The 27,006-nt window shown below is 40.0% G+C and overlaps 4 protein-coding genes across 5 annotated transcripts; all 4 read right to left on the bottom strand.

Annotated features, from left to right (window-relative positions):
* Positions 1-1,789: 1,789 nt before the first annotated feature.
* Positions 1,790-5,955, bottom strand: ssx2ipa (synovial sarcoma, X breakpoint 2 interacting protein a). The gene is made up of 13 exons (XM_079575171.1): positions 5,833-5,955; positions 4,656-4,771; positions 4,437-4,582; positions 4,155-4,358; positions 3,972-4,082; positions 3,762-3,897; positions 3,602-3,677; positions 3,346-3,520; positions 3,116-3,263; positions 2,877-3,013; positions 2,631-2,804; positions 2,443-2,560; positions 1,790-2,108 (listed from the first exon to the last, which is right to left on the bottom strand). Exons 2-13 carry the CDS (start codon positions 4,672-4,674, stop codon positions 2,002-2,004), a joined length of 1,551 nt encoding a protein of 516 aa, XP_079431297.1. The 5' UTR covers positions 4,675-4,771; positions 5,833-5,955; the 3' UTR covers positions 1,790-2,001.
* A 324-nt stretch (positions 5,956-6,279) lies between these two features.
* Positions 6,280-14,371, bottom strand: LOC306977002 (atrial natriuretic peptide receptor 2-like). Its single transcript, XM_079575153.1, has 23 exons — positions 14,260-14,371; positions 13,849-13,939; positions 13,652-13,784; positions 12,554-12,677; positions 12,349-12,453; positions 11,915-12,017; positions 11,682-11,827; positions 11,528-11,600; positions 11,298-11,442; positions 11,012-11,098; positions 10,802-10,945; positions 10,234-10,355; positions 9,923-10,067; positions 9,403-9,451; positions 9,222-9,329; positions 9,033-9,152; positions 8,861-8,954; positions 8,116-8,203; positions 7,904-8,043; positions 7,649-7,801; positions 7,472-7,570; positions 7,156-7,247; positions 6,280-6,582 (listed from the first exon to the last, which is right to left on the bottom strand). Exons 1-23 carry the CDS (start codon positions 14,302-14,304, stop codon positions 6,472-6,474), a joined length of 2,517 nt encoding a protein of 838 aa, XP_079431279.1. The 5' UTR covers positions 14,305-14,371; the 3' UTR covers positions 6,280-6,471.
* Positions 14,372-15,968: 1,597 nt separating this feature from the next.
* On the bottom strand, positions 15,969-19,347 carry lpar3 (lysophosphatidic acid receptor 3). The gene is made up of 3 exons (XM_079574823.1): positions 19,199-19,347; positions 17,967-18,714; positions 15,969-16,575 (listed from the first exon to the last, which is right to left on the bottom strand). The coding sequence occupies exons 2-3, from the start codon at positions 18,706-18,708 to the stop codon at positions 16,244-16,246; spliced, it is 1,074 nt and encodes a 357-aa protein (XP_079430949.1). The 5' UTR covers positions 18,709-18,714; positions 19,199-19,347; the 3' UTR covers positions 15,969-16,243.
* Positions 19,348-20,025: 678 nt separating this feature from the next.
* Positions 20,026-26,729, bottom strand: mcoln2 (mucolipin TRP cation channel 2). Of its 2 annotated transcripts, XM_079574801.1 has the most exons (14): positions 26,635-26,729; positions 25,948-26,101; positions 25,689-25,862; positions 25,451-25,607; positions 25,271-25,349; positions 25,096-25,192; positions 24,910-25,009; positions 24,642-24,754; positions 24,365-24,514; positions 23,739-23,840; positions 23,539-23,661; positions 21,910-22,116; positions 21,709-21,836; positions 20,026-20,291 (listed from the first exon to the last, which is right to left on the bottom strand). In XM_079574801.1, exons 1-14 carry the CDS (start codon positions 26,676-26,678, stop codon positions 20,255-20,257), a joined length of 1,665 nt encoding a protein of 554 aa, XP_079430927.1. In that variant the 5' UTR covers positions 26,679-26,729; the 3' UTR covers positions 20,026-20,254. The 2 variants fall into 2 exon arrangements, with proteins under 2 accessions (XP_079430927.1, XP_079430928.1); XM_079574802.1 differs by lacking the exon at positions 26,635-26,729 and having other exon boundaries at positions 25,451-25,602; positions 25,948-26,087.
* Positions 26,730-27,006: the final 277 nt, after the last annotated feature.

Below are 27,006 nucleotides of genomic sequence, written 5' to 3'. Positions count from 1 at the left end.
TGTGATCTTAACTAAATAAATGAACAACGGCATTTAAAAAGGCAACCCATGGCTCTTTGTCATTTTCTAAACTCTTTAAGAAAGCATGATTGTGAAAGCTGTACAGCAAAAAATGTGACTGCAGAAAGGTCACACAGAAGAACAGTGAATTAAAGGTTGATATTGCACAAGTCAAACTACACAATTTCATCAGTTTTTAATAGTCATGGTATTTATTCAAACTTAACAGACTGCATTGTATTATGTGTTCCACTAATTGTACAAAAGATTCAAAGTTAAAAGCTTCTCTTCATAATATGATACATACATTGCCACATTTCCATTTTAATTACAGGAGCAAATGTAAAAAAGCAGAATTAGATCAAAGGCTTAAAGATAAGATAAGAAAAAGGTGCATTATGGAACATTTTACGCAATTTTTTTTTTTTTTAAACTCACAACTTTTTATTGTGAGTATTTGACCTTTTGGTGAACAGCGGCTGTATGTGTTGTTAGCCTGGCACCTTTACTTTCCATTACAGAGGCTTCTATGACGCTCCAGGATTGTTTTACAGAGTTTCTGGTTGTTTTTTTCTGCTGACGGGCCTTCTCCATGGTTATGCATGTATTCCATACAGAAAACTACAAAAACAATTGGTCTTGGAGGGTTGTAAAGGCCACCGTGATCAAAAAGTAAAGGCGCAATATGCTAACAGCTATTGGGTAACAAAAAAGGTAAATCTTTTTTGATATAAAAAGTTCCATAATGCACCTTTAAACAAACATCTTATAAACAAATTTTGTTTAGATTCTTTAAAGGACCAGGCCATCGTTTTTCCATACTGAGATATACCTGAGCTTAGACTAGTTGATACGTACCTGTGTGGTCTTTACGCGTCAGTCACGCAAAACGACCAAAGATGTTGTTAACATTTGGCCTCTCCCAATGTAGTCCTATAGCACCAAACAGGGTGAAGATGGAATCTACCACACTCTTCCACGGGCACGCACACAGACCAGACAGGTACGTATCAACTGGTCTAAGCTCAGGTAAGAACATGTCTCAGCATGGAAAAACAGTGGCCTGTTCCTTTAACAGTGACTTTGTGCAAAAGCATTAACTGAATATTCTTTACACCAGATTATAGCTTAAACTAGTTTCCATCTACAGTCCCTGAGCAGGTGAATTAATATAATATAAAATGTATCCAGCCATCCACAAACAAACAATCACCACACAGTTTTTTAACACTATGATGTAAAATTACAACAATAAAGCCTCACTTAAGACCATACTATTATCAGTGCTGACACTGCTGGTTTTCGAATAGCACTATTCAGTGGAAAGTTTAAGACTCTGTGGAAGTTATTCTTTAATCCCTTTGAATGAGAAGGCTGTCTGTGCAAAGGCTGAGCTAGCTTTTTTTCAGTCATTGTGGCTTGTGGAGCTGGGCAAATCTCTTTCATTGATGGAGGTGCAGTTTTATACTAGATTTTAAAACCTAATTTCACATTTTAATACACAAATCGTCAAAGTTAAACATGTTTTATTTTCCAATGCTTGGAAAGTGATGGTGTCTCAGTGGCTTTTCATCCAGCACTTTAACAACTTTTCCTTGTTTCCTGCAGCGCCTCTTGTGACGCCTCCACTGTGCTGCAGGTGTGGGGGGTTCTTGATGTTTCTTCAGTGTTTCAGAAGAAGACATTTTTACGTCTCAAATGTCTTTAGCTCATAAGGTAGCTGTTTGTTTAATGTACTACTGCAACCAAGGACAAATAGCAAAACAATACCCCTATATAGGTCTTCAGACATTATTTGTTGGATATTAATACAGTAACAGACAGTTCAGAAAAATCCTATTCCACATACATGGACTGTTTTTGCTTTTGGCATTACCAAAGTACAATATTATTTTATTTATTTTTGGCGTTTTACATTTGTTGCAGCCGCACCTCATGAGCACTCAGTTCAATTCTGAAATCACATTGTACCGTGACTCCTCCTGGTCTCAGGCTCACTGGTCACCGCAGCCCCGCAGGAGATGCTGGTGTCGCTGGGATGTCTTTGAATGAGGGGGCTCCAGACAAAGCATGGGCGACATCTTCAGCAGGCGCTTTTGGGTCGCTCACTGGGACAAAGTGACACTGTGTTGGTCAAGAATGATTTTTTTAATCCAGTCTGTAAACTAGACTTTGCTGTCAGAAGTCCAGATGGAGGGTAGGGTCCTATGGGTGTCTTTTACAGTCACAGAATTCTGGCCTGTCCTCCACACCAATATCAAACTACAGTATATGAGCATAACTGATCATTTTTTGATATGTGAGTACTTCAGTCTATCCACCAGGTGGCACTGTGGCGTTACAGCACAGAATGTTCTTTGACTGTAAGCTTTACTAACCATGATGAGGTGTAGTTTAATATTGTGTTGTATAATCTAGAAGCTGGTATGAAGGTTCACTTACATATTGAAGAGGCGCTTCCTATTATTGATATTTGAGGTTTGCTTGAGTCTGGAAATGGACTTGAATTCAAAAACTGATGTTTAAGCCACAATGCACGATTCTCCTCAAATACTTTCCTCTGAAAATAAGACGAAAGTATAAATGGGACACAAAGGATGAAGAATACAAATGCAACTATCAATTATTACCTCATGGCTCAGTCTTATAGCTGCCTCTGTAAAGTTGCCTCTTTCTCTGTCAAAGATCTTTCTTTGTTCCTCTAAAGTCTTCCAGTCTCCTTTGAGCCTCTCCTTCTCCTGTTGCATGTAGCAGTTGTTCAGCAAAGATGTAACTTCTTCATCACACGGAGAACTCAGCTGCCGCTACGGAAAGAATATCAAGCATTTAGGGCCTGGAATATGTGCAAGGTATGACACTATAAGAGTCACATCCACCTGCAGGAGCTGCTGCTGCATACGGATATAGTCTTTGCACTGTTGAATCTCCAGCCTTAGTTTGTGCATTTCCTCCTCATGAGTTTCTCTTGACACAGAATCCTTATTGCTTCTGGCGCTTACGTCCACCAACGAAGCTGTTAACGCAAATGCAGAAACTGAAAAGCTAGACTTCTAGGCACAATGTCAACCAATCCAACAAACTGTGAAATGTGATGTAGCAAGACAACCTGACAAACCTTGGCTGTCCAGTCTTTCAACGTGGCTTTTGAGCTTTCTCCACTGCAGACGAATACCATTGGTGAGTTTCTCTCGAGCGTCATCACTAAACAGCTCAACCCTTTCTTTTGTGGCATCAAATATGTCCTCCTCATCTGACTCCTCTCTCTGTGACCCACGGGAAGCATCAATGGGTTAAAATCAGGTTTGTTAATACTTGTGTATGCGAATAAATGTGCATTTGCCTAACCTGAAAAGTTCCACATCTATCATTTTTTGTTGACGTCTTTTTTGTTTTGAGAATGGACACCATGTCTTTCTTCAGATTTTCCAACACTTTCTTGAGCTCAGCATTTTCCAGCAGTAACTCTCGCTGTCGGTTATCATAATCATTCAGCAGAGTCTTGTACATCTCTCCTTCGTGCCTGTAGGTGGAACATTTTAAACAATGCTGTAAAATACAGGTTTTTCCGGATCAATAATATTGGACTTGTGAAAAAAGTCACCTGGCTTCTGTCTTGTCAGTTTTCCAAAGACTACGCTTCCCATCTGCACGTCCAATGGTGTTTAACACATCAATGGCTGAAATGGTGAAACCAAAATGACATCATAAAAACAGAATAAAAAAGAAAACATTTAAATTTGTGTTAAAAACTATTGCTCGACCTTGCTTTCTTTCTTTTTTGTCAGAAAGCAGTTGATTCAGGCGTTCCTTCAATTTGTTGAATTCTCGTTCTTTCCTCTTCATTTCATGATTGTACTGGCTTGCTCGGTTCGCAATAGTATTCTGAAGTTTTTGCAACTGAAGGAAAACATCATATTGTTATGTTCAGGCTGTATAGAAGAACTATTTGTATTCATAATCGAACAAGCTACCTCTTCTTTTTCGTTTTTCAGGTGGTTTTCCAAGCTCTTTACTTTGAGTTGTAGTTGTCGTTCTCTCTCAAGAAGTCCAGTGTTTTCTCTTTTACCGAGTTCAAGTTGCTCCTTTAAAAAAAACAACACAAACTTAATCTATAACTTTGGAAATCTTTGAGAATCTGCTTGCTACAATAATACCTTTAGCTGAGTGCTTGTGATTTGCAGGTAGTCTATGCTGCTGTTTGATTTCAGCTGCTCCACTTCCATGTTTTCTAGTGTCCTGAGTTCCCTGCGGTGCAGCTGAATCAGGTCATGCATGCAATTAAGCACAGCTACAACATCGAGCTCTGAGCGTCTTTCGCACCCTGTCCCAACTGGAGACAGGCCAAGAGATGCCAGTTCCTACGAAAAGGTGAAAGGAAAGGAAATGTTTAAGCAAAATGACAAGACACACAATAGCACAACAAAGGGGACACCGACCTGGGTAATATGGAACAGACATTCTTGCACATTTTCCTCTGTGCAAAAAGAAGAGAGGACGGAGCTTCTGTGCAGCGTTGCCTGGGTAAGGAGCCTTTGGGGAGATGCTCTATATTCAACAGGACTGCTGTCACTGTCCTTGATATCTATCAGAAGAAGTCAGACCAAATTATTTCCTTTACAACTAACGTAACGGAAGTTTTTATTAGATTTACTCACCAAGAAATGACTCTGGCATTGTTGCTGTGCAGCGTTCAGGCTACAAGTCTGGATCTTGTGCTACATGTGCAGGGTTCACGTGGACTGATCCAAAATCCACAGACGCACACCTGCTCCTGAAATAGAGGGTCAGATTAGCAGCGCTCATTCAGTACCACTGTAATTAGTATTAAGACAATGACAGTCCACATGGCTGAGTGTAAAATCCAGATTAAAGATTGTCTACCTACCTAATTAATTACACTCACATCCACTCACACAAGAAGAATATATAAATAGTTTATAGTTTATATTGAAGTCATTTACCTGAATAGTCAGGGTTTGTTATGACTACATCGAGACTGTCTTATCTAAATGCTATTATCATAAACTGATCTGGCTAATCCTAAACATGCACAGAGCAAAATAGAACAAACAAAACACAACACCTTAACACAAGACATGAAATAGATACTGGCTACTCAATAGATGCTAGTATACTAGTTTTTGAGTTCATATAATGATGTAATATAATCAATTTAAGATTAATACCTCTTTTGAACCCGAAAATGTTCAATCCAGGCCTACAGTAAGTATGCTGATTCACAGTGGAAGGCTAGTCCCCTACCTTTTGGTTCAATGACACTTAGTCTGGTTAAAACAGATGGTGAGCCTGCCTCTACAGAGCTTAAACCCCAGACCCAGCCAGCTTACACCAACCTTGCAACTAGTGACCTTTCTTTTCTTGGGGACAGGTTCATTTATGATACAACCCAACTGTCTCAACAGCCAGGCCTTTATAATCCACATGATCACAAATATTTCGCTGTGGATCTTTGTAGCAGAATGCTTAATTATATTGTTCAATCAGAGTACTCCGGGTCAGGAAATTGCAATCCCTGGAGCAGGTATATAGCCTGTACCTTCTTCCCTATGGCTCAATGAACGCCAAGATATGGTGTCTTCTGGTGCCGTAAAATCAGAACAAAAAGCACGGTTCTCTGTTGTGTCATCACAAACACATCTAAGCAGCTGCCACAAAAACAAAAAAGCATGTTGCAGCGTTAGCTCCGGACAGGTTTGAACGTAACGTTACATTAAGACCCATATTTCTTCTTCAGACCTTCGCTAACATGCTGATTGTCTGGATCGGAGGGCTAAGCACTGTCCGCAGTCTTTCTTATACTCAATTACTTACTTGAGGACAGAGAAAAGCAAAAAGTGTATCCTTGAAATGACTCGTTTTCTTGAAGAAAACTCCAATGGTTTGTTGCTGCAAACGAACATGAAAGGCACGCAACCAAACTAGCGGCTCATTGGCTGCATCGTTGTCAATAGCAACCAAACACAGTTCAATGTGATTGGCCGATGATTACACGAGCAAAGAACACACCGCACCGCACATTTAAAAGCATTTTATTGCACATTTTAAAGCAGCAGATGAGGTGTACTGTGGTCTTCTAAAAATACCTCATTGTTTCTTAGAACAACAACAAGTAGCAACAAGTAGCATATAAGCCTAAATAAAAAAAAAATTGTTTGTTTCTTTTAAATATACATTGAATTCCTTTGTGTGTAAACTTTCAGTTGTTCAGGAGGTTTTGATTGTAGCAGAGACATTCATAAATGTAAACTGGACTCAAGTAACCCAGTCCAGCTGACAACTTTAAAAACCTCAACTAGGACGACAAATTAAATAAAGTTGCAATACAAGCAAGCAGAAACATAGAGAACACTTTTTTCTGTACAGACATATTTCAACTATTAGCTGTGGATCAGTTTTTGTATAAACAATTCATTAGGTCTATGCAAATCTATGAAGCTCTTAAAGAATAACCTAGTTGCTGACTGGAACTGGGACTTTTGTTGATTCAGACGGTGTATGCAGTGGATCCATGTAATTATCTTGCTTTGCATCGAGCCACCATGTGGTCATCTCCCCTTTGCCCTGACAATACAAGAAAAAAAGACAGGGGAGTCAGATTACAGAACATGTGTGCCTTTTGAATTTTAAATAAAGCCATTTGCTCTGGTCTGGGGGTAGATAGCAGCAGCTGAAGCCTAGACATTACATTAAGCGTCAAACTCCTCCTCTCGTGATCTGGCACCACCCAAGACCAGGGCTTAGGTTACAAAGGGACAGAAACCTGACAAAACAAAATTAAATTGAAAGTGAAAAGAGCATGCACACCCATTTTTCATTTTCTCTGAAAAAAAATAAAATAACAAAAAACAACAGGTTAATATTAATTGTTATATCACTCTGGCTCTCTGCAGGTTAGCTCATAAACACAATGACAGGAATTTTGTTTGTTTGGTTTGACACAACACAAACTGCTGTTAACAAAAGGGATTTTAGTCAAAGGCTAAATTCCATATCCTTTCACTCACTCTCACTCTCACACAGTCATTCATAAACCACACACACTGGAAAAAGGGGGATGAATGGTGAAATGTTGGCCATTCAGCGTGTTAAAAAACAAAAACAAATGAAACATTATGTTGTGATAAAATATATTACCTTGACATTGAGTGCACCTCGACAGGTCAGGATATAACCCTTGAGAGAATGGAGCAGTTCTGCTGTAGTGTCGCTCACCTGAATCTTAAGAGCTGGACCAACAGATAAATCAGGATTAGAGATAATGTGAGGAGGACAGTCGAGGACAGTCACTTCAGTCTTCATCTCAGTGTTTTAATTAGGGGATTGTTTTTTTTGTTGTTTTTTTAACAGATGCAATTACAGTAATTGTACATAGCTATAGTAAGTAGAGCATGGCGAGCCCAGGAAAGTTAAATATTGACACAGGCAAAAAGTAAGACTATATGTTTGCTACCTTCACTTGTTGATTCCATACGAGATGCTGTGTTTACAGTGTCGCCAAACAAACAGTACCGTGGCATTTTAGTGCCAACCACTCCAGCAACCACCGGACCTATAGGGCAAAGGTGGAGTATATTGAACACTAGATAGTACAATATAGTATAAAGTTTAATTTACAAACCAAGAATACCAGAATGGATCCCAGCTCGTATCTTTAACTGAGTGTTGGGTTTGTGTGGGATCTTGAAGTTGTGACAGACATTGACCAAATCTAGAGCCATACTGGCTGTTTCTCCTGCATGATTGATGCCATTTTCTTCGGGCACCCCAGAGACCACCATGTCTATGGAAGATCAATATCCAATGTCAAAAGGAGAGTAGAATAAACAATGTATAATTTCCTTCGGGTATAGCAACAGAAAAATATATTTATATTTAGACCTACAGGCATCCCCTATGGTCTCCACTTTGTAAACATCATAATTGTCAATGATGTCGTCAAAGGTTGTGTACAGCTGATTTAGAAAATCCACAACTTGATGAGGAGTGCTGGATCCAGACAGTTGAGTGAATCCAACAATATCACTTTGGAGATAAAGACAATTATATACAGTATTACTATTATGTCTGCTTTGATAAAGTGAAGGATAATTCAACCTGAAATAGATGGAGGCATTGGAAAAGCTTTGAGCTGCTGTTGTTCGACCTTGGCGAAGATCATCTGCCACTGGCTTTGGGAGCATGCCTGGAAACACATGCAAAACATTTACAAAAAGGTGCTTTTCTGAAAAAGAGGCCACTAGATGGCATCAAATGGCAGACTTTGGAAGCACTATTTTTGTTTATTTGGTCAGGACAGCGGGTCTCATGCATGTAAACACACCACACCGGACTGTAGCCTTGGGCTAATTTGCATCCGTTGTCCCACACTTGCACTTATTATTTTATTATTGACCTTTATTTAACCAGGATAGTCCCACTGAGATTAAGAATCTATTGTACATGTTTTTAGTGGTAGGGGAAACCGGAGTACCCGGAGGAAACCTACGCAGACACGGGGAGAACATGCAAACTCCACACAGAAAGGCCCCGGTCCAGGTGGGAATCGAACCCGGGACCTTCTAGCTGTGAGGCGTGAGCGCTAACTGCTGCGCCACCGTGCCGTCCAACTTTCAAACACACTCTCATTCATCTTGGCCTACTGATAAACACAAACACACAAAAATCATAAAACCAGTCCATCGTAATTAATCTTGCCTCAAAAAATAGTTTTTGTTGCTGTTGTGTGGACTATAGATGTGTATAAGCAGAATATTAATGCTTAATTACACCTCATTAATACTTAACGAACACCCTTTAACATAAAGCGTTTAGGTGCTTGTTTGTTTTTGTGATGACTTACTATATAGAAGTTGATCAGTCTTCTGCTTCTCTTGCAGCAGATCCTGTGTCCTCTCTGCGACTATGGCCTCCAGATGCTTGCTGTACTTCTCCATCTACGATTTAAAACACTCAGCAAAGTTTAATAGCCTTTTACTGTGAGCTGTGATATGGTACTGTCATTGGCCTGTTACCAGATTCATCATCATGTCCACAGGGCTGACTTTGTGTGGGTTCATCTTGTCAAGCATTTTTCTCACTTGCTCAAACGTGGGCCTCATGGTGATGTTATGAGACCAGCACTTCTTTATTAGCTGTTCCAAATATATATGACTTATTCCAATATGTATATATATGACTATTTTTATTTGTAACACACTCACCTCACAATACTCAAATTGACTTGGGCAGTCAGTATCCGCCTTGCCTGCTTTGACTTCAGGCAAAGGGGGGCGCCACATGATATCTATCCTTGCTCCTTCAGCTTGGTCCTGTTGAAAGAGGCTGCTTGTTGCCAAGATCAAAAAGAAGCCGAAGGTTGTAATCTAAGGCTGCCATACTCACTGAAATGAGGTCAGAGCGAGTCGCAATCTCAACCAGAATCATGGAGTAGCTGAGGAGAAATGCAGAGGAAATGTATAATTTTGTGTATTTTCCCAGCCATGTGTATTGTAAGCAGAGGCGTTTCTTGGCATTTTATACCAGGGTCGCCCTGGGGGACACTTAGTTACAGTATGATACTGCCACAAACACTTCAAATTCAGCATTCTCGTTTCCAACATTTGTATTTGTTTGGTCATGTATTATAAATAAAATGGAACTGAATTCTGCGGTTTCCAATATGAGCAGGGTGGATTTCAGGGGTGGCCGGTGCCCCTTTTGGCCACCCCATAGACATGAAAAGAAAGAGGGTGTTTATTTTATCCAACATGAATCTGTTGTGCCTGGTCCTAATCTTAATAAATGAGATTTAGGAGTAAAGTGAGTAATTATTGTGCACTGAGAGAAGATAATGAGCTGCCGAAAAGTGGACAGAGGTGCTAAGATGTTTATAAATCACAAGCGCTGCACAAGTTTAAGCTACCTGTACACATCTGCAGCTTGTGTCATGTTGGAGCTGCTCCCCAGTAGGACCTCGGGAGCGCAGTACACGCGGTTGACGTCGCCACAGTTGAAACCATTGCTCATTGCCTCAAAGTCCACCTTCCTGTACGCAGTGAGCCCATAATCTGCAACCAAACAGGAAAACACCCGTCTGCACGTGTTGTTTATGCACTCTGATAATAACACAGCTGCTTGGTAAAGAGTGCAATAAAAGCTTGTTTACGGCCTTATCGCCCCCAGAGCTTTACCTGTTTGTAATAGAGTTTCACATTCATCACGCAATTTGGTTACCTGAGATTTTGCACACCCAGCGGTCATCGATCACACAATTTCTGGAGTGGAGTCTCCCGTGAAACACCTTATGCTGGTGAAGATAGGCCATCCCACGGGCAACATCAGTGGCAAAGGAAAGTCTGAGGGGAAAGTAACTTGAATTACAATTTGTGTGAGAGCAGGAAAACCGTCAAAAACTGTTGATTTGATTGAGACTGTGTAAGTATAGCCACCTGCCTAATAAGAGGTGCCAAACTGAATATATGTTCTGCATTTTCCCTGTTTTAACACTATTTAAAGGTAGGGTATGTACAAATCATTTAAATATTTCATAAACATGACCTAGATATGAACTAAACATGTACAGAGGAAAATATTGATTTTTCATGATGTTAAATTTGTACATGTTTATATTATTGTATTTGCTTCTTGCCAGATGTCCAATCAGGAAGCCCATAGCAACTACTATAGGTTGCCAGATCCAGTGGCTAAAACCAAGCGTACATATGACTGGATAGGGCAATCCGGCCTCCCTTGCAGTGTTTTTGTATGTGTAGAAAATAATTGAATATATTTGATAAATCACCTGAAACCCCAGTTGATGGGAACGTCATCATTGAGCAGGACGTCCGACAGACTTCCTTTGGGGCAATGCTCAGTGATAATGCTCACGTAAGGCACTTCAATGGAGCCCCCAATGAACTTGCAAAGATTTGGGTGGTCCAGTTGCCTGTTCATCCAAAGTTAATATTATATTATGTTGTTCTGTATCCCTCTATTTGGCAGATGTCCTTACCTGACTTCTTTCACCTCTTTCCTGATGGTTTTAGTCAGGGTGAAGTTTTTCTTCTGGATGTGCTTCACAGCCACTGTCTTCCCATCACTGAAACAATTTACAGTATGTAATTTCATTACTGCTTACAGAAGAATAAATTAATTCAACTGCAGAGAGCACGCTTTGCTTTAGAAGCTTGAGCTGAAATAATAAGGCGAGTTGGCCTTATTGTTGAGTTAGTGGGAGAAAATATAGGTATATAGAGTTTCAGACAGGTGAACCTGAATAAATAAAGCTCTTCTCTTACTAGATGCCTGGTTGAATAAACCCTTGCTTGAAGGAGGTGTTGAACCCAGTGCACACAGTAACGTCAGTGGTTTGGCTCAGTGTCGAGTGGCTCTTGACATGCTGCAGGCTCATTGTGCTCCCAATGCCCATGTAACAAAGTTTACCTGCGCACAGTGCAGACTTTTGTACAACTACACGCTACAAAGTAAGGTTGTTAAAAGATGCAAAAAAAAGTGTCAGGCCTTTTACCAAATACTATGTTGTTGTAGTTTATGATCCAGCTTTCATCCCAGAACATCTTCTGCTTCTGGTACTGAAGCCACTGCAGTTCAACATAAAAACAGTAAGGATTCATACACATACTGTTCTTTACAAAGCTTTGTGAAAAATTAATGGACCTGACCACTAAGGTCAAGATGAATCCACTGCAGAAGAGGGCGACCGGGAGCCCAATGGCCACTTTGATGGTGATGGGCATGGGGCAGATGCCACAGTCGGCCGGACAATTCAGACAACTCTCCTCAAGCTCACAAACATTGTCCCCGCACACTAAAGAAATAAAGATTCAGAAACACATTTTTCAGATTATTACCTTGACAACACAATGAATCACAAAAAGTGATATTCATAGCTGACCTTGAGCGCTGACAACTTGCACTGTCGACTCCAGAGCCGCATGCATTTGCCCAATTTTAATATGGGCAATCACTGAGGTGAGACCTATGTGAATCAACACCACCTAACACAGACCAAAGTAGTTTAAATCAATCTGAAATTATTTTACAAGTCTGAGTGGCAATTTTCTAGTTTAAATAAAAGAAATGTGGTGAAGAATTCAAAGAGCCACAATGGAGGCACGTGAAAGACTGCCATGTAAGCCAACAGTCGGCAAACATTTCATGATAACAGACAAATGTTTAAGTTGGCTGCAGGACAGATTTACTTTTAAGGCTATAAAGCTTAAGGCAAGTTGGGACTTCAGTTAAAACATCTTATAAATCTCTGCATTGCACGGAAGTACACATGGGAGTATTTATTAAAACCCCCTAGCTTTGATTTGGCTGGTTTACCTTAGAATTCCAGTATTTCTGAGTCATCTTGCCTGCTTTGGAGGCCGTGTGGGTGACTATTTTGCCGTCATCAGGGATCCACGGCCCACAGATTCCCCCGTGTTTCTGACAGGAGATAACAAGTTACAGTTTGCATACTCAAATCTGCTTCCTCAGGAAACATCCACAGACCTATAGATATTAAGTGTAAATAAAAAAGAGTAACCATGAGGCTGAGGGGGCAGGAGTGGATGTTGGCGTGGTAAACACAGCAGTTCATCTCATTCGCATTGTTCCAATTTGCTGGGCATTCGTGGTCGTCGCAGAACCGCTTCGCATCTGCAGCATCACTGTAGTTATGAAGGACATTACGACAAATAAAATAGTGAGCTCGAGTCATTTTGTTTGCGCGATATCGTAATGATGTAATGATTCTATAGTTTAGTGGTTTAAAAAAAATGTAGAAAAAAGGGGGGTTTTTTAGGGCAAGAATTTGCTGCTCATGTTTATGGTTAAAATTCTAGGCCACCAGGTACAACAAAAGAAAAATATTTGATTTGGCGCTTTGAGTAATATGGTCTTTATTTGTGTAGGGGAGCAGGGAGCAATGTGGATGAAGTGTCTTGGCCATGCACAAACCGCCAACCTCTTAGTTATAAGACTATATTAACTACTGTCGCCCCCAGATCTTAAGCAGGAATGTAGATCAATTGTGAGATTGTGTTGTGGTGTACCGTATGGCTTGTATGTTTTTGTGAGCAGGCCTGATCTGCTTTTAAATGTTTCGCTGTTTAACAAAATACATGTTTTTTTCTCGGTGCAGACTAGTTTGTGAACCTGTTCTCAAACAATGGCAATAAAAACTATTCTGATTCTTATTCTGATGAAAGGTTTGGTTGATTTACAGTAGGACTAATATAGGAATAAACAAGGACTCACCAAAAGTGGACCAAAACAAAACAACATTTAAAAGTGGCTCCAAATGAAGACCTGCAGATGAGCCCAAGTACCACCTGAAGCGGCTCTAGTACCACCAGCGTTAACCCCTCCATAGTTTGATAACAACTGTTTTTGGCAATTATAGGACCAATATTTACACAAATCCACAATTTTGTTTTGTGAAATACATACGATTACAATTGTGTCCAGCTAACACATAGATATTTGCCTCTACTCTCCATAAAATAACTTGCAGAACCTCTAAAACACTGATTATCGTTTAAAATGTGGGACATTTGTATCGTGTCTTGCAGCATATAATTTTCTACCAAACTTGGGCAAGGCAGACGTTTGGGATGCCAGGTGATAACAAAAGGACGCTCACCTGAACTGGAATATCTTGTTCTTCACTGCATATTCGTAGAAGGAATCTGATGCTGTAACTGTGTATGAGACGTTGAACTCCTCGCCGTCGGTCACTTTCTCTGGGGGCCTTTGTACCCATGCCATCTCCAGACCTATCAAACAAAATGCTCCTTGTTTTTTTTGTCCAAGATAAGGCCAGCATTTAGTTTAACTCACCACCGCAGCTTATCATGTTATAATCATTTGGACTGTTGATTGGCCAACAGTCATACTCCGTGTTGTCCAAGTCGTGCCAGCCATTAATTCCCTGCAACACAATTAGTTTAGATTGGATATGTGGATATGTGGATATATGGAGGAAAAGCACTGTCACTAAGAGGTGATCTGGTAATGTACAAATAGCCTGCACAAGGCTTCATGGCAACAAGTGTTTTTGACAAGCTAACAAAAGCTGAGCTGATTTCCCCACAAATAATGACACAGTGTGATTATATTGCTGCGCATATGGAAATACAACAGGCTTAAAGCATAGAACAAAGCATCCGTGTCTTAAATGCAATCCCAGTATAAACATTTCACAATATGACATTTCACACAATATGATGAAAAAACAAAAAAGAGACTTACAAGAAGGAAACAGAAGTAGAGAATCACCACAGTCTGTAAAGCCATGAGGGTCCGCTGCTCCTGGTCCTGCTTAAGACTTCTGATGCGCCAAAACCAGTGACCCACCACATGTAGCCCCTGTCCCTCCTCTATAATTGTCCAATCAGCTCAAGAGGGTCTGCAATCATAGCTTTATTGCGCTCATTTAGACTGTACTTGAGTTCACCTTCACTATTACAGAAGCAGCAAACAATAAATTTGGGAGGTTTTACAGCAAGCCTTAGAATAAAAAAAACAACATGACAAGGTTTATAAACATCTCTGTAATAAGTATCACGTCTAGTCTTTCTGACAGTCAAGCAAGGTATAGTGATATACTATATACAGCCATAGATAACGCATATTTGAAAACAATCAGAAATAAGTGATTTTGCCATCATAAATTACACGTGGCACAATCTGATGGTTTCCTGAATGACAAAAACAGCACTTTTGAGTATTCATGTGAAATGTAACCGTTTTTTCACTAATGTCTATTACAGCTGCAGAGTCAGGCCATGTCACACTTTGTAACAGTTTCATAAGCCTTTTTTCAGTATATAAAACATGCATAACAAATGATACAAGTTGAATAAAAAAGTTACATCTAAAAAAGTTACATCTAAAGTACCGTTGTATTAATGCCTGCAGTGTTTGTGATTCTTTTGTTTGGCAGTTGTGCTGATGACAGGTATGAGCCCAAACACCAACAGTCGAGCACCAATTGACCTTGAAATGCTTTCAAAGCTTCCTGCGTCATTATTCAATCAGAAGCACAACAATTACTTTTGAGTGCCGTTTCTTCTTATTCCTATTTTTAGACGTGCACTACTCTCAACATTAATTTTTTTTGTTGCATAACAAACAGGCAGGAAGTGCGGTTTGCGCCAATAAGAATGCTAGAATGAACTGTTTGTGCACAATTGGGCAACAAAATATCCCTTCCACCACTTTTACAATGCCAGGGCAGGACACATTGTTTTTACAGACACATTTCTGCTACATATCAGATAACATTTTTATGATGCATGAAATAATGAAAATGACACTACATTATGTGTGAGACACTTGTATATTTAGTGGGCTACAAACAGTTATCAAAATCAAGATACACTCCACAGGGAAGGTGTATGTGGTACAAGTTTCAGTCTTGTCATATAAAAACAATGAAGTCACCGCATTGAGACAACAGGACAGCAGCAGTCAAAGCTTGTAAATGTTTGAGCCGTGGTCTCATCACTCCGAGCCGTCAGAGTCTGCTTCAGTCCCATGTCAAGCTCACTCGACAGAAAGAAATCCAGTGTGTCGCAACATTTACAGCCCTGCGCCTTCAGGTGTGCTGCTCTTGCATCACACCAGCGGTGAGTGCGTTACAGGTAGAACAAGTTCCGTGTACAAGCTGCTGCAGGGAAAAATGACTACACATGGGTGACGCACACGGGGAAAAACCTTGTGGGAGTTGTGTCTCTAAAGGGACGTTTGTAGAGGTAAGTATGTAGGAAAAGTATGTGAATAAGCTCCTACCAGCTTTACAATTCAAACACAATACAGCAGACGGTCTATAAATAACTAAACATACATATTTTACACATTGCAGATGAAAATCTATAACAAGTTCAGAAATGGTCCAGTACTGTATCTTCTACTATTCACACCTAAATGAGAAGGGCTTAGAAGTCGCTTAGGAACAACTGCCCATTGATTGGAAGGTTGGCAGTAGGATCCCCGCTCCAGCAGGTGGATTCAGCTGTTGTGTCCGTGAGCCCCCAGTGTCTGTGCACACTGGTGTAAGAATGAGTGAGTAAGAGTGATGCAAATGGATGCAATGAGCCAGTGTCTCAGTGTGTCCATTAACGTCCAAATGACAAGGCACTGTCCGTCACAGTACCATCAAAATGTCAAAAAGAATGCATCGCGGACCAGTGTACATCAGAAATACTGAAGGAGAAAGACAGGAACAGGAACTTCAAGTCTTAAGTATCTCCTGGTCATCATGTTTTATCTCCTCTGACGGGGGCTGACTGCTTGTGCCCGTGTCCTGCCCGGAGCTGTGGGGTCGGGTGTTGGCTCTTGTGGACCGCTGCCTCCTGGTCCCGTTCCCAATGCAGCGCAGGAGGTTCTTAAACGTGGCCCACATCTCCTCGTCTTTGTACGAGTAGATGCAGGGGTTCATGACAGAGTTGAGCACAGCCAGCAGCAGCAGCCAGCGTTTTAACTTGACCACATTACAGCTGGTGCAGTGGAGGCCATCCAGCAGCAGGACCACCAACCCGGGAGTCCAGCAAAAAACAAAAGCCCCTGAGGGAAAAAAAAGGAAACAAATGTCTTCATTAACTCGGTTCTGTGTTTCGCTGACATTGTAAAAAAGATTCATGTTAGGATGTCAGGTGTATTTACATAATACTTAGCACTGTGAAAAGCATGCGAGACTAAACTATAATAGACAAGCTGCATGTTAGCACAAGTAACAGACTTCCATTTTGCTAAATATCAAATGCTGTGTTTGGTAAATAATGGTAGGGCGCAGGGCACTAAGGCACACATTTGAGACATGTTTGGGCATAAAAGAGATCTCCTTAAGCCATTCAGACGGCTGTGAAAGAAAGCCACAAGCACTAACTTGTCTGCACCACCAGCATCTTTCTGCTACAATGCAACTGCTGACAAAACAAGAGCTATTATACACCGCTTCAAACAAGTGGGGGATTAGTTCCTCTTCTCCAACCAAGGCATGTGGGCAGGTTTTATAGGTACATGTCTGCGGTTTTGTGGAAAATGGCTACTTCATTATTATTAGAACCAACAAAATGTTTAGAAAACGTTTCAGTCGTGCATTTTCATGTCTTATCCATTGTTGTTCTGCGCAGCTGCAATAAAGCATCATTCGCATTTGTCCTCTCAAACTGGTTTGTCCTGTACGCACCTGAGACAGTCTAAGACCAGCCATTTTTGTTGCATTATCTTGGATAAATTGCGATATCAAATGCAGTTCCTCAAGGGTTAACAGCCTTTTGTTTTACGATGTGTACAGTCATGCCAACGCTCAGCTCAAGTCAACCCTCAAGTAAAGACGCCAAAGTCCACAAAGCATCTGAAAGCAATTGACAAGGTCCTTAAGTACAGGTTGAGCCTTATTCTTTGTGCTGGGTGGGGACTGTGGAGTAGGGGACACTCATTGAAGGCCACTGTGGTGGATCCAGACTTGCACAGCCTTAGCAGCAGTAGGAAAAACTGTCTATTGCACGCGAGTATTGAATGTTTAAAATACAGATAAGCTGTTCATTCAATACCAGGTTTAGCAGGAAATATACAAAGTGATTCTTCTCTCCATTATTTCCAGTGAAAGGGCAGGGAATGGAACCTATCCCATTGAATAGTATCCCATTACAAGCCCTGAACAAAAATACATTATTCAAATCTCTTATGAAAAGTCCTGTGAAGAGAGACAGATGGTGTATAGCATTTAGGTACTTTGAAATCAGCCGTCTAAAGCTATGCAAGTTTACAAAAATGATTAGAATACCAGCGTGAGCCTATTGCTACCTGTAGATTAGGAAAGAGCTCAAGTCGTATTTCAGCTGTGTGATGTAATGACTCAGAAAAGTAGTATTTTCTAACGAGACGATGACGACGATGATGTGACTCATAATAGCAGTTGTTGAATCATAATTAGGTGACAGGAAACCTACCAAGAACCACCATGACGGTCTTGATGAGCTTGATGGGCGTCCTTTTCCTATTGATGGAGCCGCTGGTGTGCGGGGTGAGCATCGACGTCTTCCTTTTCACATACATGTAAATCCTCAGGTAGATCGCCACCATAATGAGGAACAGTAACAAGTTAGACAAGGACCAAAAAATGAGGTAGCTCCTGCTGAAAAGGGGAGCCAGTTGGGAGCAGTCAGGCAGGTTGCAAATGCAGTTCCAGCCCAGACTCGGGACTGCTCCCATAAAGATGGAAATGGCCCACACCAGTACAATGAGCAAGGTCACCCTCCTCTTGGTCAGGTTACTGTGGACTTTCCAGCTCAAGACGGATATGTAGCGCTCCAAAGCGATCACGAGCAGGTTCGTCAGTGATGCGGAGAGGCTGATGTCCAGAAGTCCTTGTCGGATGAAGTAGCCCTGGACAGAGAGCTCTCGTGAAACTTTTCCCGTGTTGAACATCAGGTACACATATGCAACCCCTGCCAGGAAGTCCGAGGCTGCCAGGTTGGACAGGAGATAGTAGAAGGGATAGTGAAATCTCTTGTTGGTAATGACGGCTGCGATGACCATGGCGTTTGAACACAGGATAAAGCAGCAGAACAGAGAGCCCACGACCTGGACCAAGATGAGCTGGGTTTCGTTCCACTTGTCGTCTGCCTTGACATTGTTGTAGAAGAAGGCCATGGACTCATTGTAAGGGCAGCTTAGATTATCCATGTCCATTTCAGTCTGCAAATTGAGAACGCGGAGTTAGATACAGAAAAACAGGTAGGTGAGCATAAGAATCCACAGATGTGAAGTCAATGAAACAGAAGGAAAGAGAGTTCTTAAGGCCTGCGTGCTTTGTAGCAGTGGTTTTCAAGACACATTTGAGCTCCTAATTTAGCTTTTAACGAGCAGCTCTTCTGATAGTACCCAGAGCAACATTGACAGAGGTTAAAACGAAACGTGAGGTAAAAATTATACTGGCTTACTTTAGTATTATTGTAAATATAAAATGAAAAAAATGTATAAATCCAACTCCAATAACTTTGATATTTCCTTTTGCCTTATAAAGTTAAAGATATCATAAGGACATTAAAAAAATCCCTAAGACTCTCAAAAGAAAAGACAAAAACTCTGGACAACTTTGTAAATACGTGTGACGATTCATTTGAACGAGGTAATAGCCACAGATTGCGTAGCGATCAGCAGTGAGTTCAGGTGCGCCTACCTTTCTTCAAGACGTATCCAAGGTCTATCAAAGGACAAATTTGACCGAATACTTCCGTTTAGACAAAAGACACATTTTTTCGTGTTAAAGCTTTATCCTCCAGTGGAATCAAAAGTGTCATGAGGACACAGGCGAAGACCTGAGGAAGGACTGGGCAGCAGTGAAGTGAAGTGTGAGAACAAGTTTCTCTAAAAGACATGTGTATTGCGCGCTGACGTAGAGGGCGTGTGCCGTCCAATCACATTCCTCCAGTGGAAGTGGACAAGTGGGAAAAGATGGTCCAAATGTTAGTTGTTCTAAACTGATCTACAGTTATCTTAAAATTATTATACTTTGTGTACTTTGAACATACACTTTTAATCAATTAAAAGTGTACTTTTAATTTAATTAATTCTATTCAAATCAATACAACTTCTTCAGATGAATTATCTTACATTTGTAAATTTAGATTTTAAACAAATGTCTAAATACCTTAATAATATGCCAAATATTTAACTCTATACCTCTGTAGCTCCAAACATCTGCATTAAAGATGGTTTTTAAGATCACAAATGATGCATAATATGGAATAAGTAACCTTGTGTTCATTTATTGTAACTTCATTTATTAATTTGAATAGTTGTCATAAACGACTAAATAGGACAATTTGGTAATATTGACTGTGCTTAAATAAGTATTAGACGCTATTGCACAATACACACCAAATGCATCGTCGTTGTGTCCTTGGGCAAGACACTTCATCCACTTTGCCTCCTGCGTCTGCGTACACTGGCGTAAGAATGAGAAAGACATGTGCAAGAAAACTTTTATTTTTACATTTGGTCAGAGGACATCTTTTTTAAGTAGAAAGACAAAGTATTCATGTAAAGAGAAGTATGTACAGTGTGTACAGTGTATTTGCACAAACAAACAATAAATTACATATTGCACTCCCAGACAATGCATTTAACAAAAATACTGAAACATTGGTAAATTAGAGACAATGGGTCAGACTCCACTGAACCAAGTTGGACTTGTGCTCCCAGCATCCGGCTCAGTGTCCTCAGGTCACAGCTGTCAGCTCATGAGTATGACGCTGTCATTTTCAGAAACTCTGCAAAACAACAAACCGTTTCATATAAAGACAGTAGAGGATGTTGTCCATCAGAAATTCAGGTCAGAAATACTAGAAGCAAGACGTTAGAACACAGAAACTAAACAAGGTTTTCTCAAACCCTTGAGAGGATATTGGGATGCCAATTACTCGCTTGTAATTACATCTAAACTAATTGCTGTTGCTGATTGGTTGAATGGTCTAAATAGAGATTTCCTTTTGAGGAAACTTTTAAGAAGATACGGTTTCCTTGTCAGAGGCAAAGATAAGAGACAAAAGCGTCTAATTGGTATAAAGATGTAATTTCATCCTTGGCATGTTAGTACAGCCAGATCATTTTGAGAGCACAAAAACTTAAACATGGCAAAAATTACATTTACCCTGAGCCAGACCACGAAGACTGGCAATTACAGTCGACTGTAATTGTCGTTTAGTAGCACTAATAACCAAAGGCCGTCTGTTTTCAAAAGGTCACCAGCAGTTTTGTTCATCTTTGCAAAGTGATATTCAGTTTCAAGTCTAACATGATGGTCCTCTTTATTCTCCATTATGTCTGAGCTAACAGGAACTGCATTTCCTTCAGCACTTAGAGGGAACACTAATTATAAGAAACTTGGTGTTAAACAAAACATGAAGTATAAACTTCTGTAGAACTTCAGCAGAACTGAAATTCCTCTATGGTTTTAGCTCATACAGGCTGCATGAATATATAAGGAAGTAGGAAAAATCGTTAACACGCAATGATACCTCCAAATAAAGCTATGATTACTTGTAAAGACCACCATTATGAACGTAACAGAAGAGCCTACTGTTGTGAGAGGGACAGGGGTTCCTCAGCACATAGCCTTGGTCTCTCTGTAATCAGCCCATCACTGGGTGTGTCTACATTGCTGCCACCGCTAATTTCATTGCTCTCAGACCACGTAAGACCAGGCCAAAGCCACAGCATAGGGGAGACTCTGCTCCAGTCTGCTGTCTACTGATCACAGCAACTGTCTCACAGTGAGGGAATGAGTCTAACTGGATATAGAAAATACACAATGCTGCTGATGTGGCAAGAATAAGTGATAACATGTCATTTTGGTAGGAAATATGAATGTTCTGGAAAAATCCTACTGTAAGATTACACCAGTTGTTAAGTCCCCACAACTACCCCCTGCCCACTTCAAAACATGCTCTGGTTCCGAGGTGCATTTTCCATTGATTTTCTTAATTTACATTTCAAAATAAATAAAATACATACAAAAGCATGAAGCTAGTTAATCAGCAATGTGATAACATGAAACCATAAAACACACAAATGAGTAAAACTGAAACTGCATAAGCATTTTTTATGTTTTGTATTTCCTTTCATTTAAAACATAAACACAGTCGGTATAAAGAGAATTTGAATGGTACAAAAAAATACTACAAATACCTCTTACAGCAGCACAGGACTGAATACTGATGCTGAACATCTATTTCAATGCTCTCCTCAATAAACCCTTTGTCCTCCCTGAGAAACTTCTGTAGATCAGTCGGTGGAAAGCCATCTTTTTGATATTTCTGCAAAAACATTAAAAATACATTTCAATTCCTCAACTTTCAACAGCACCGACTGTGTTTCCCCAAGTCAAACCTTGATAGTCTCGTAGGCATCCGTGATGAGCGCGATGAAGAGCGACAGGACCATGTAGATAAACAGTGAGATGAAGGAGTACAGATATGCCCTGCTGAAGAGCCACACCAGTGTGTTTTTATCCTTGAGTTGAGCAAATGTGGTGAACATGTCGTCACCGTTCACCAGGGAAAAGAGGCACTCAGCCACAAGACTCAGGCCCTCGAACTAGAATCAATACACAATAGACACAACACCAAGTTACAGCATGTTATTAATAATTGGTGTGATAAAACAGGGTTTATGCAGGTAGCAGCAAGTCAAATGCAATGCTTTGTTTAGCCATTGCCCAGATACAATATTTTTAATTGAATAAAAAAAACTACGTAATAATTATTTAATAGTTTAAATAGAGAAATGTAGATGTTCAACAGTAATTTGGATGCACTTTTTGTTGATAGAAAGTTGAAAGAAAACGTCACAAATGTAATTGAATGCACAGAGTAAAAAAATAAACAAAAAATATATAAATAAAGCAAAAAAATTAATTCAGTTATTAATGTCTGTTAAAACCAAATCTATCATAATGGCCTTAATTTTGGAAAAATAAATTAGACTTTGACTTACATTAAATTAGACTAAGACTTGCTTTTCAATGCCTCACAAAAACCCTGAAAAAGATACAGATACAATACAGGTGCTCGTCATATAATTACAATATCATGAGAAAGTGCATTCACTTCTGTTACTTAAACTGTGAAACTAATATATGACAGACTCATTACATGCAAAGTGAGCTATGTAGCCTTTATTAGCTACAATTTTGCTTATTATGGCTCAGCATGTAATAACCGCAAATTAAAAATCTCATAAAATTAGGACTAAAAAATGGACTGTGAGCCATAATCATCAAAATTATAACCAATAAAGGCTTGACATATGTCACTTTGCATGATATGAGTCTATATCATATATAATATCTAATTATATGACGAGCACCTGTATAAGAGTGGAAGTGATTGAAACAGAAAGACAGAAACAGAGAGAGTCTGACGCAAACTTTCTGTTTAAGTGTAAGTGATCGTATCTAAAACCAACATCCCCTTCGACACTACAGATCTGGGACGCAGCACTTGAAGACGTGTGGGATGGCAGGTCCAAATACATCCTCTGTTTATTTCTGCAGTAAATACACAGTGCATCCTGCAAGACGTACAGTCTTCTGCGGGGGCGTCCCCATGGCCACTGCTGTGTAAATAATGCAATGTAAACTTACATTAATCCCAGTGATAACAAAAGTACTAGTCCCCGCAAAGCAGGTGTGCTGTGCCAGTAGAAAGTAGAAAATGGACTTCTGTAAGTGTTTAATCAATGTCCAAACAAATAATGAATGAACAGTAGAAACATAATGTCATTCAATGCAGCTTTCCTATTCAAATGCCCAGTTTGCAGTTTTCCACTCAAAGACTGGCCAATATAAAAAAGTATTATTCACCTCAGGGCTTGCTAAATAACACACTTGCCGCCCTCTAGTGGCTAGACAGGCACCGTGTTAAAGCTAAAGTAAATGATTAAAGCAATTTTCCCCTCCACCAAATAAAAGGCAGACCACTATAATAACAAAAATACACAATAATTTATATGCATTACCTTTTCATGGTACGGCCCGAGAACGATCCAGCCACAGAAGGTGTAGCCGAGATAGATCATGCCCGCACAGCAGCAGAAGCGCAGGACTTTGGGGAAGGCTGCTTTCATTGTTAAAATAAGCACCTAGAGTCAAATACGCGGAGACAGTTATAAAAGCCTAGCTGCAGGTTATCAAATCAAAATGAACTACACAAACTCACGTTGTATTTCTGGAAGTAGCCAAGGTACCTGATCACGCCAACCCACACCAATAATGTGGCTGTTCCCAGAAAAATACTGCACACATCATAACTGGTCAGACTCTGCACAGAAGACACAATCATTTTAATGCACCAGAAAACATGAAACCAGTGTATTATGTCAGTACTTAAGTCCCGGTTTTATCAACATTCAAGTATTATGCAACAGGGATGTCATCCAACCTGCGGCGCTCGTCAAGTTTAATTGAGGTTCAAAGTTTAAGATCAATGGTCTGTTCCACACACACTCTCACACACACTCACGCACACACACACACACACACACACCCACACACACACACACACTTGCAACACTCAACTTAAAATCAACATACAGTACACTGTAAAAGTCCAAAGTCCACAACTCAGAAAGTCACGTTTTTAGCACTTTATAAGTCCTGAAGAGTTGATGAACATGTGTGCATTTGTGCTGTTATTATTACACTAGAATGAATAAATAAATTGATTTTGTTTGACCATCAATTGTGCTGTTTTAGTAGAGATAACATTTTAAATTATACTTGTATACTTACACTGTTTTGTGCTAGCTTTGTAAAACAGAAAAATAACATCAAAAAGGATCTTACCTTTGCTTGGATTTCCATCTTCAAAATGGATCCAATTATGGTCAAAAGGTCACTGAGAATGACCAACAAATACCAGCCGTTGAGAAACTCACTCTGATCATCTTCGCAAACTTTGCGATTGTGGTTGTCCTCTACATATCTAGAAAACCTCTTAAAAAAGATTTTGCAATAATGCATTAAAACGGTACAATACGTATTGCAATTTATTAAGATATAGAGTTCATTTATAAAACAGAATGTTATTGAGAAAGTGTTTGGAAATCTATGAACTTCTAACCTGTAGGAGCTTGACTGCCAGTACAATGGAGCGACTGCACAGACCAGCAGAAATGATGCACACCAGAATGACAAAACCATCAAACAGCAGCAGATAGTGTGTGTTCTTCTGAACTGAAACATAGGAAAAGGCTCTTATCTTTACCATTCAGTCTCTACAGACGGCAAGATCTCAACACTTCCCCCCAAATACAGGATTTATCTATAACCACCAGAGTGGAACTGAAATACTGTGTTTTTGTAGGTTCACCAAATTCAGTAGATTTTACCTGTTCCAGATATCTTCCAGTCTCTGCAAGCACTGCTCTCAGAGTCAATATCCAAGTAAATTTTGACTTTTCCGCTGTGACACTGGTTGTCAAATGTTATCTAAGATCCATAAAGAATATCCATGACGCATGAATAACTGAAGTGGTAATAATAATGTGAGAGAACATACGTATTCATTCACTTACTGTCACAAAGAATGAATAGCAGTCAGGCAACTCCCTTGAACGAACCGTCTGCAGGTTTATTCCCTTCAGTTGAAAGGTAATCTTTATGTCAATAAGCCTAAAAAGTAACACTATAATGAATAAGCAAGATTGATGGAGGCACAATAAAAGCACTACACAGAGTAGCTCCACACACCTGTAAAAGTCCAATTCAAAAAAAGATGCATTCTGGGTTTTCCACTGGTCTACAGTTCTTGGATCATGTTGTTCGCAAACTGAGAAGTGATATCATTGGTGGTTAAATCCCGACACACAGTTATGAGTTTCCATTTGGAACAGCAGGTCTGTATTATTGAGCCGAGCAATATCAGATCACCTTTTTCAAGCTGAGCGTCGATGTCGAATGCTTCATCTGAGGGGTGTATGCTGCCCCTTTTGTAGCTCTCTTTACAGACTGTGACTGGGAGCAGCTTCTCATCACCATCTTCAGCGTAACCAATTGGACCCACTGACAGCTGCCCCAACTGGCTGTACTGTAAACATGGGCATTAGGTGAAATACACGAGAAATACTCAATGCACAATACACAAAGACACAAGCAAATTTGAACACACCTGATCAAAGATGTAGAAGAGACTGTCGTATACACCTTGTTGCGTGTACACAGCCACACTGTAGTCATCCTCGTCCATGCCACGATAGTCCTTTAAAAATAGGTTTTTGAGGCTCATCGTATTCTCCTCTTTGTACGACACCACTAATTGATTGTTGAGGCCAAACAGAACAAGCTATGAAAGGGAAAGGGAATAAATGACTTTTTCTTTGTTTTTTAAATATAGGTTTATACATGTAGGGTAAAGTTGATAGCGATACCTGTGTGGTGATCATGATGATTTTTAATATCTGGACACCCATTTTCCAGGGGAAGAGACGTCTGGCCCTGTACTTCTCACATGGGCTCATAAAATAAAACTTTAGATCATCTCTAAGATTTTCCTCTTTGATCAGATCTGTTGTTGAGGTTGAGCTGCAATTTAGAGAAGTTTAAAGTGCTCTCAATCAAAAGTATCACAAGTCGGGTTAAAAAAAAAAGCAGAAGTGAAAACAAACACATAATACCAAAATCTAAAATGAAGAAACCCTTCAGCATATTTTGCTGTGGAAGCAATATTTTAGTGCAGCCTGAACAGCCACCTCTTACATGAAGAACTGTATGTTCAGAGCACACTGACTGCATTCAGCTCCAAGTAGAAACCAGGCAAATACGGGCAAAAATATTTGCGGAGTGTTTGCTACAAATCTTGATGCTCCCACACAATACAATGTAGCCACTCTTTTCAATAGTGTATCCTACTTCTTGTCTGAACAAGAATGTCAACATTTCAATACAGGAGGCTCCTGTAATGTAATGGCTTCGTTCACCAATGAATATAATTATTTATTTATTCTTAGCCAACTGTTTCTATGGATTCCCGGGAGATTTGATCTTTGTCCTGTTGTCGCAGCAGGTTGAAAAGTACACTTTAGTTTTGGAAGAGGTTGAACTTTGATAAGGCTTACCTGACAGAGTTGCTCCTGTCCAGATATCGAACTAATAACTCCATTTTTCATCCGTTCAAAAATGTCCAACTCGTGGACAGTGTTTCGAAAGTGACTTAACGTTTGACACTGGGCCACCCATAGGGCCACCTCCAGCACGCAGTGGGCAGAGGTGCCTCGACTTTTCAGCCAATGAGAAAACAAGCAGGAAATGGACTTGTGTCTGACTCACAGGTCTGCCACTAGGGAGAGACTTTTATTGGGGTTATAATCACTGTTTTGATTTTTCATTATTAAGCTTATATCTACCTCACTTCCTCTCTCTAAATACAATGATATCTATTTATGTATGTATGTAATAGTTTATGCAAAGAGGTAAATAAAATAAACGTG

Source organism: Gobius niger (assembly GCF_951799975.1).
Source record: "Gobius niger genome assembly, chromosome: 17".
NCBI classification, from domain to species: domain Eukaryota; kingdom Metazoa; phylum Chordata; class Actinopteri; order Gobiiformes; family Gobiidae; genus Gobius; species Gobius niger.
This window is presented reverse-complemented; position numbering and strand designations above follow the sequence as displayed.

What these genes read in the sequence shown, in the direction of transcription:
- ssx2ipa (XM_079575171.1), bottom strand. An exon ending in TGCAGCAGCAGCTCCTGCAG is followed by an intron (nt 2,805 to 2,876) that starts GTGGATGTGACT and finishes TTCTTTCCGTAG; the next exon opens with CGGCAGCTGAGTTCTCCGTG. An exon ending in CTATAAGACTGAGCCATGAG is followed by an intron (nt 2,561 to 2,630) that starts GTAATAATTGAT and finishes TCTTATTTTCAG; the next exon opens with AGGAAAGTATTTGAGGAGAA.
- LOC306977002 (XM_079575153.1), bottom strand. Translation starts at nt 14,304, where the DNA reads ATGGCTTTACAGACTGTGGTGATTCTCTACTTCTGTTTCCTTCTT. An exon ending in AACAAGATATTCCAGTTCAG is followed by an intron (nt 12,678 to 13,651) that starts GTGAGCGTCCTT and finishes TCATAACTACAG; the next exon opens with TGATGCTGCAGATGCGAAGC. An exon ending in TGGACATGATGATGAATCTG is followed by an intron (nt 8,955 to 9,032) that starts GTAACAGGCCAA and finishes TTTAAATCGTAG; the next exon opens with ATGGAGAAGTACAGCAAGCA.
- lpar3 (XM_079574823.1), bottom strand. Translation starts at nt 18,708, where the DNA reads ATGGACATGGATAATCTAAGCTGCCCTTACAATGAGTCCATGGCCTTC. An exon ending in GACCGTCATGGTGGTTCTTG is followed by an intron (nt 16,576 to 17,966) that starts GTAGGTTTCCTG and finishes TTTTTCCCTCAG; the next exon opens with GGGCTTTTGTTTTTTGCTGG.
- mcoln2 (XM_079574801.1), bottom strand. Translation starts at nt 26,678, where the DNA reads ATGGAGTTATTAGTTCGATATCTGGACAGGAGCAACTCTGTCAG. An exon ending in CTGGAAGATATCTGGAACAG is followed by an intron (nt 24,755 to 24,909) that starts GTAAAATCTACT and finishes CCTATGTTTCAG; the next exon opens with TTCAGAAGAACACACACTAT. An exon ending in GCTACTTCCAGAAATACAAC is followed by an intron (nt 23,662 to 23,738) that starts GTGAGTTTGTGT and finishes ATTTGACTCTAG; the next exon opens with GTGCTTATTTTAACAATGAA.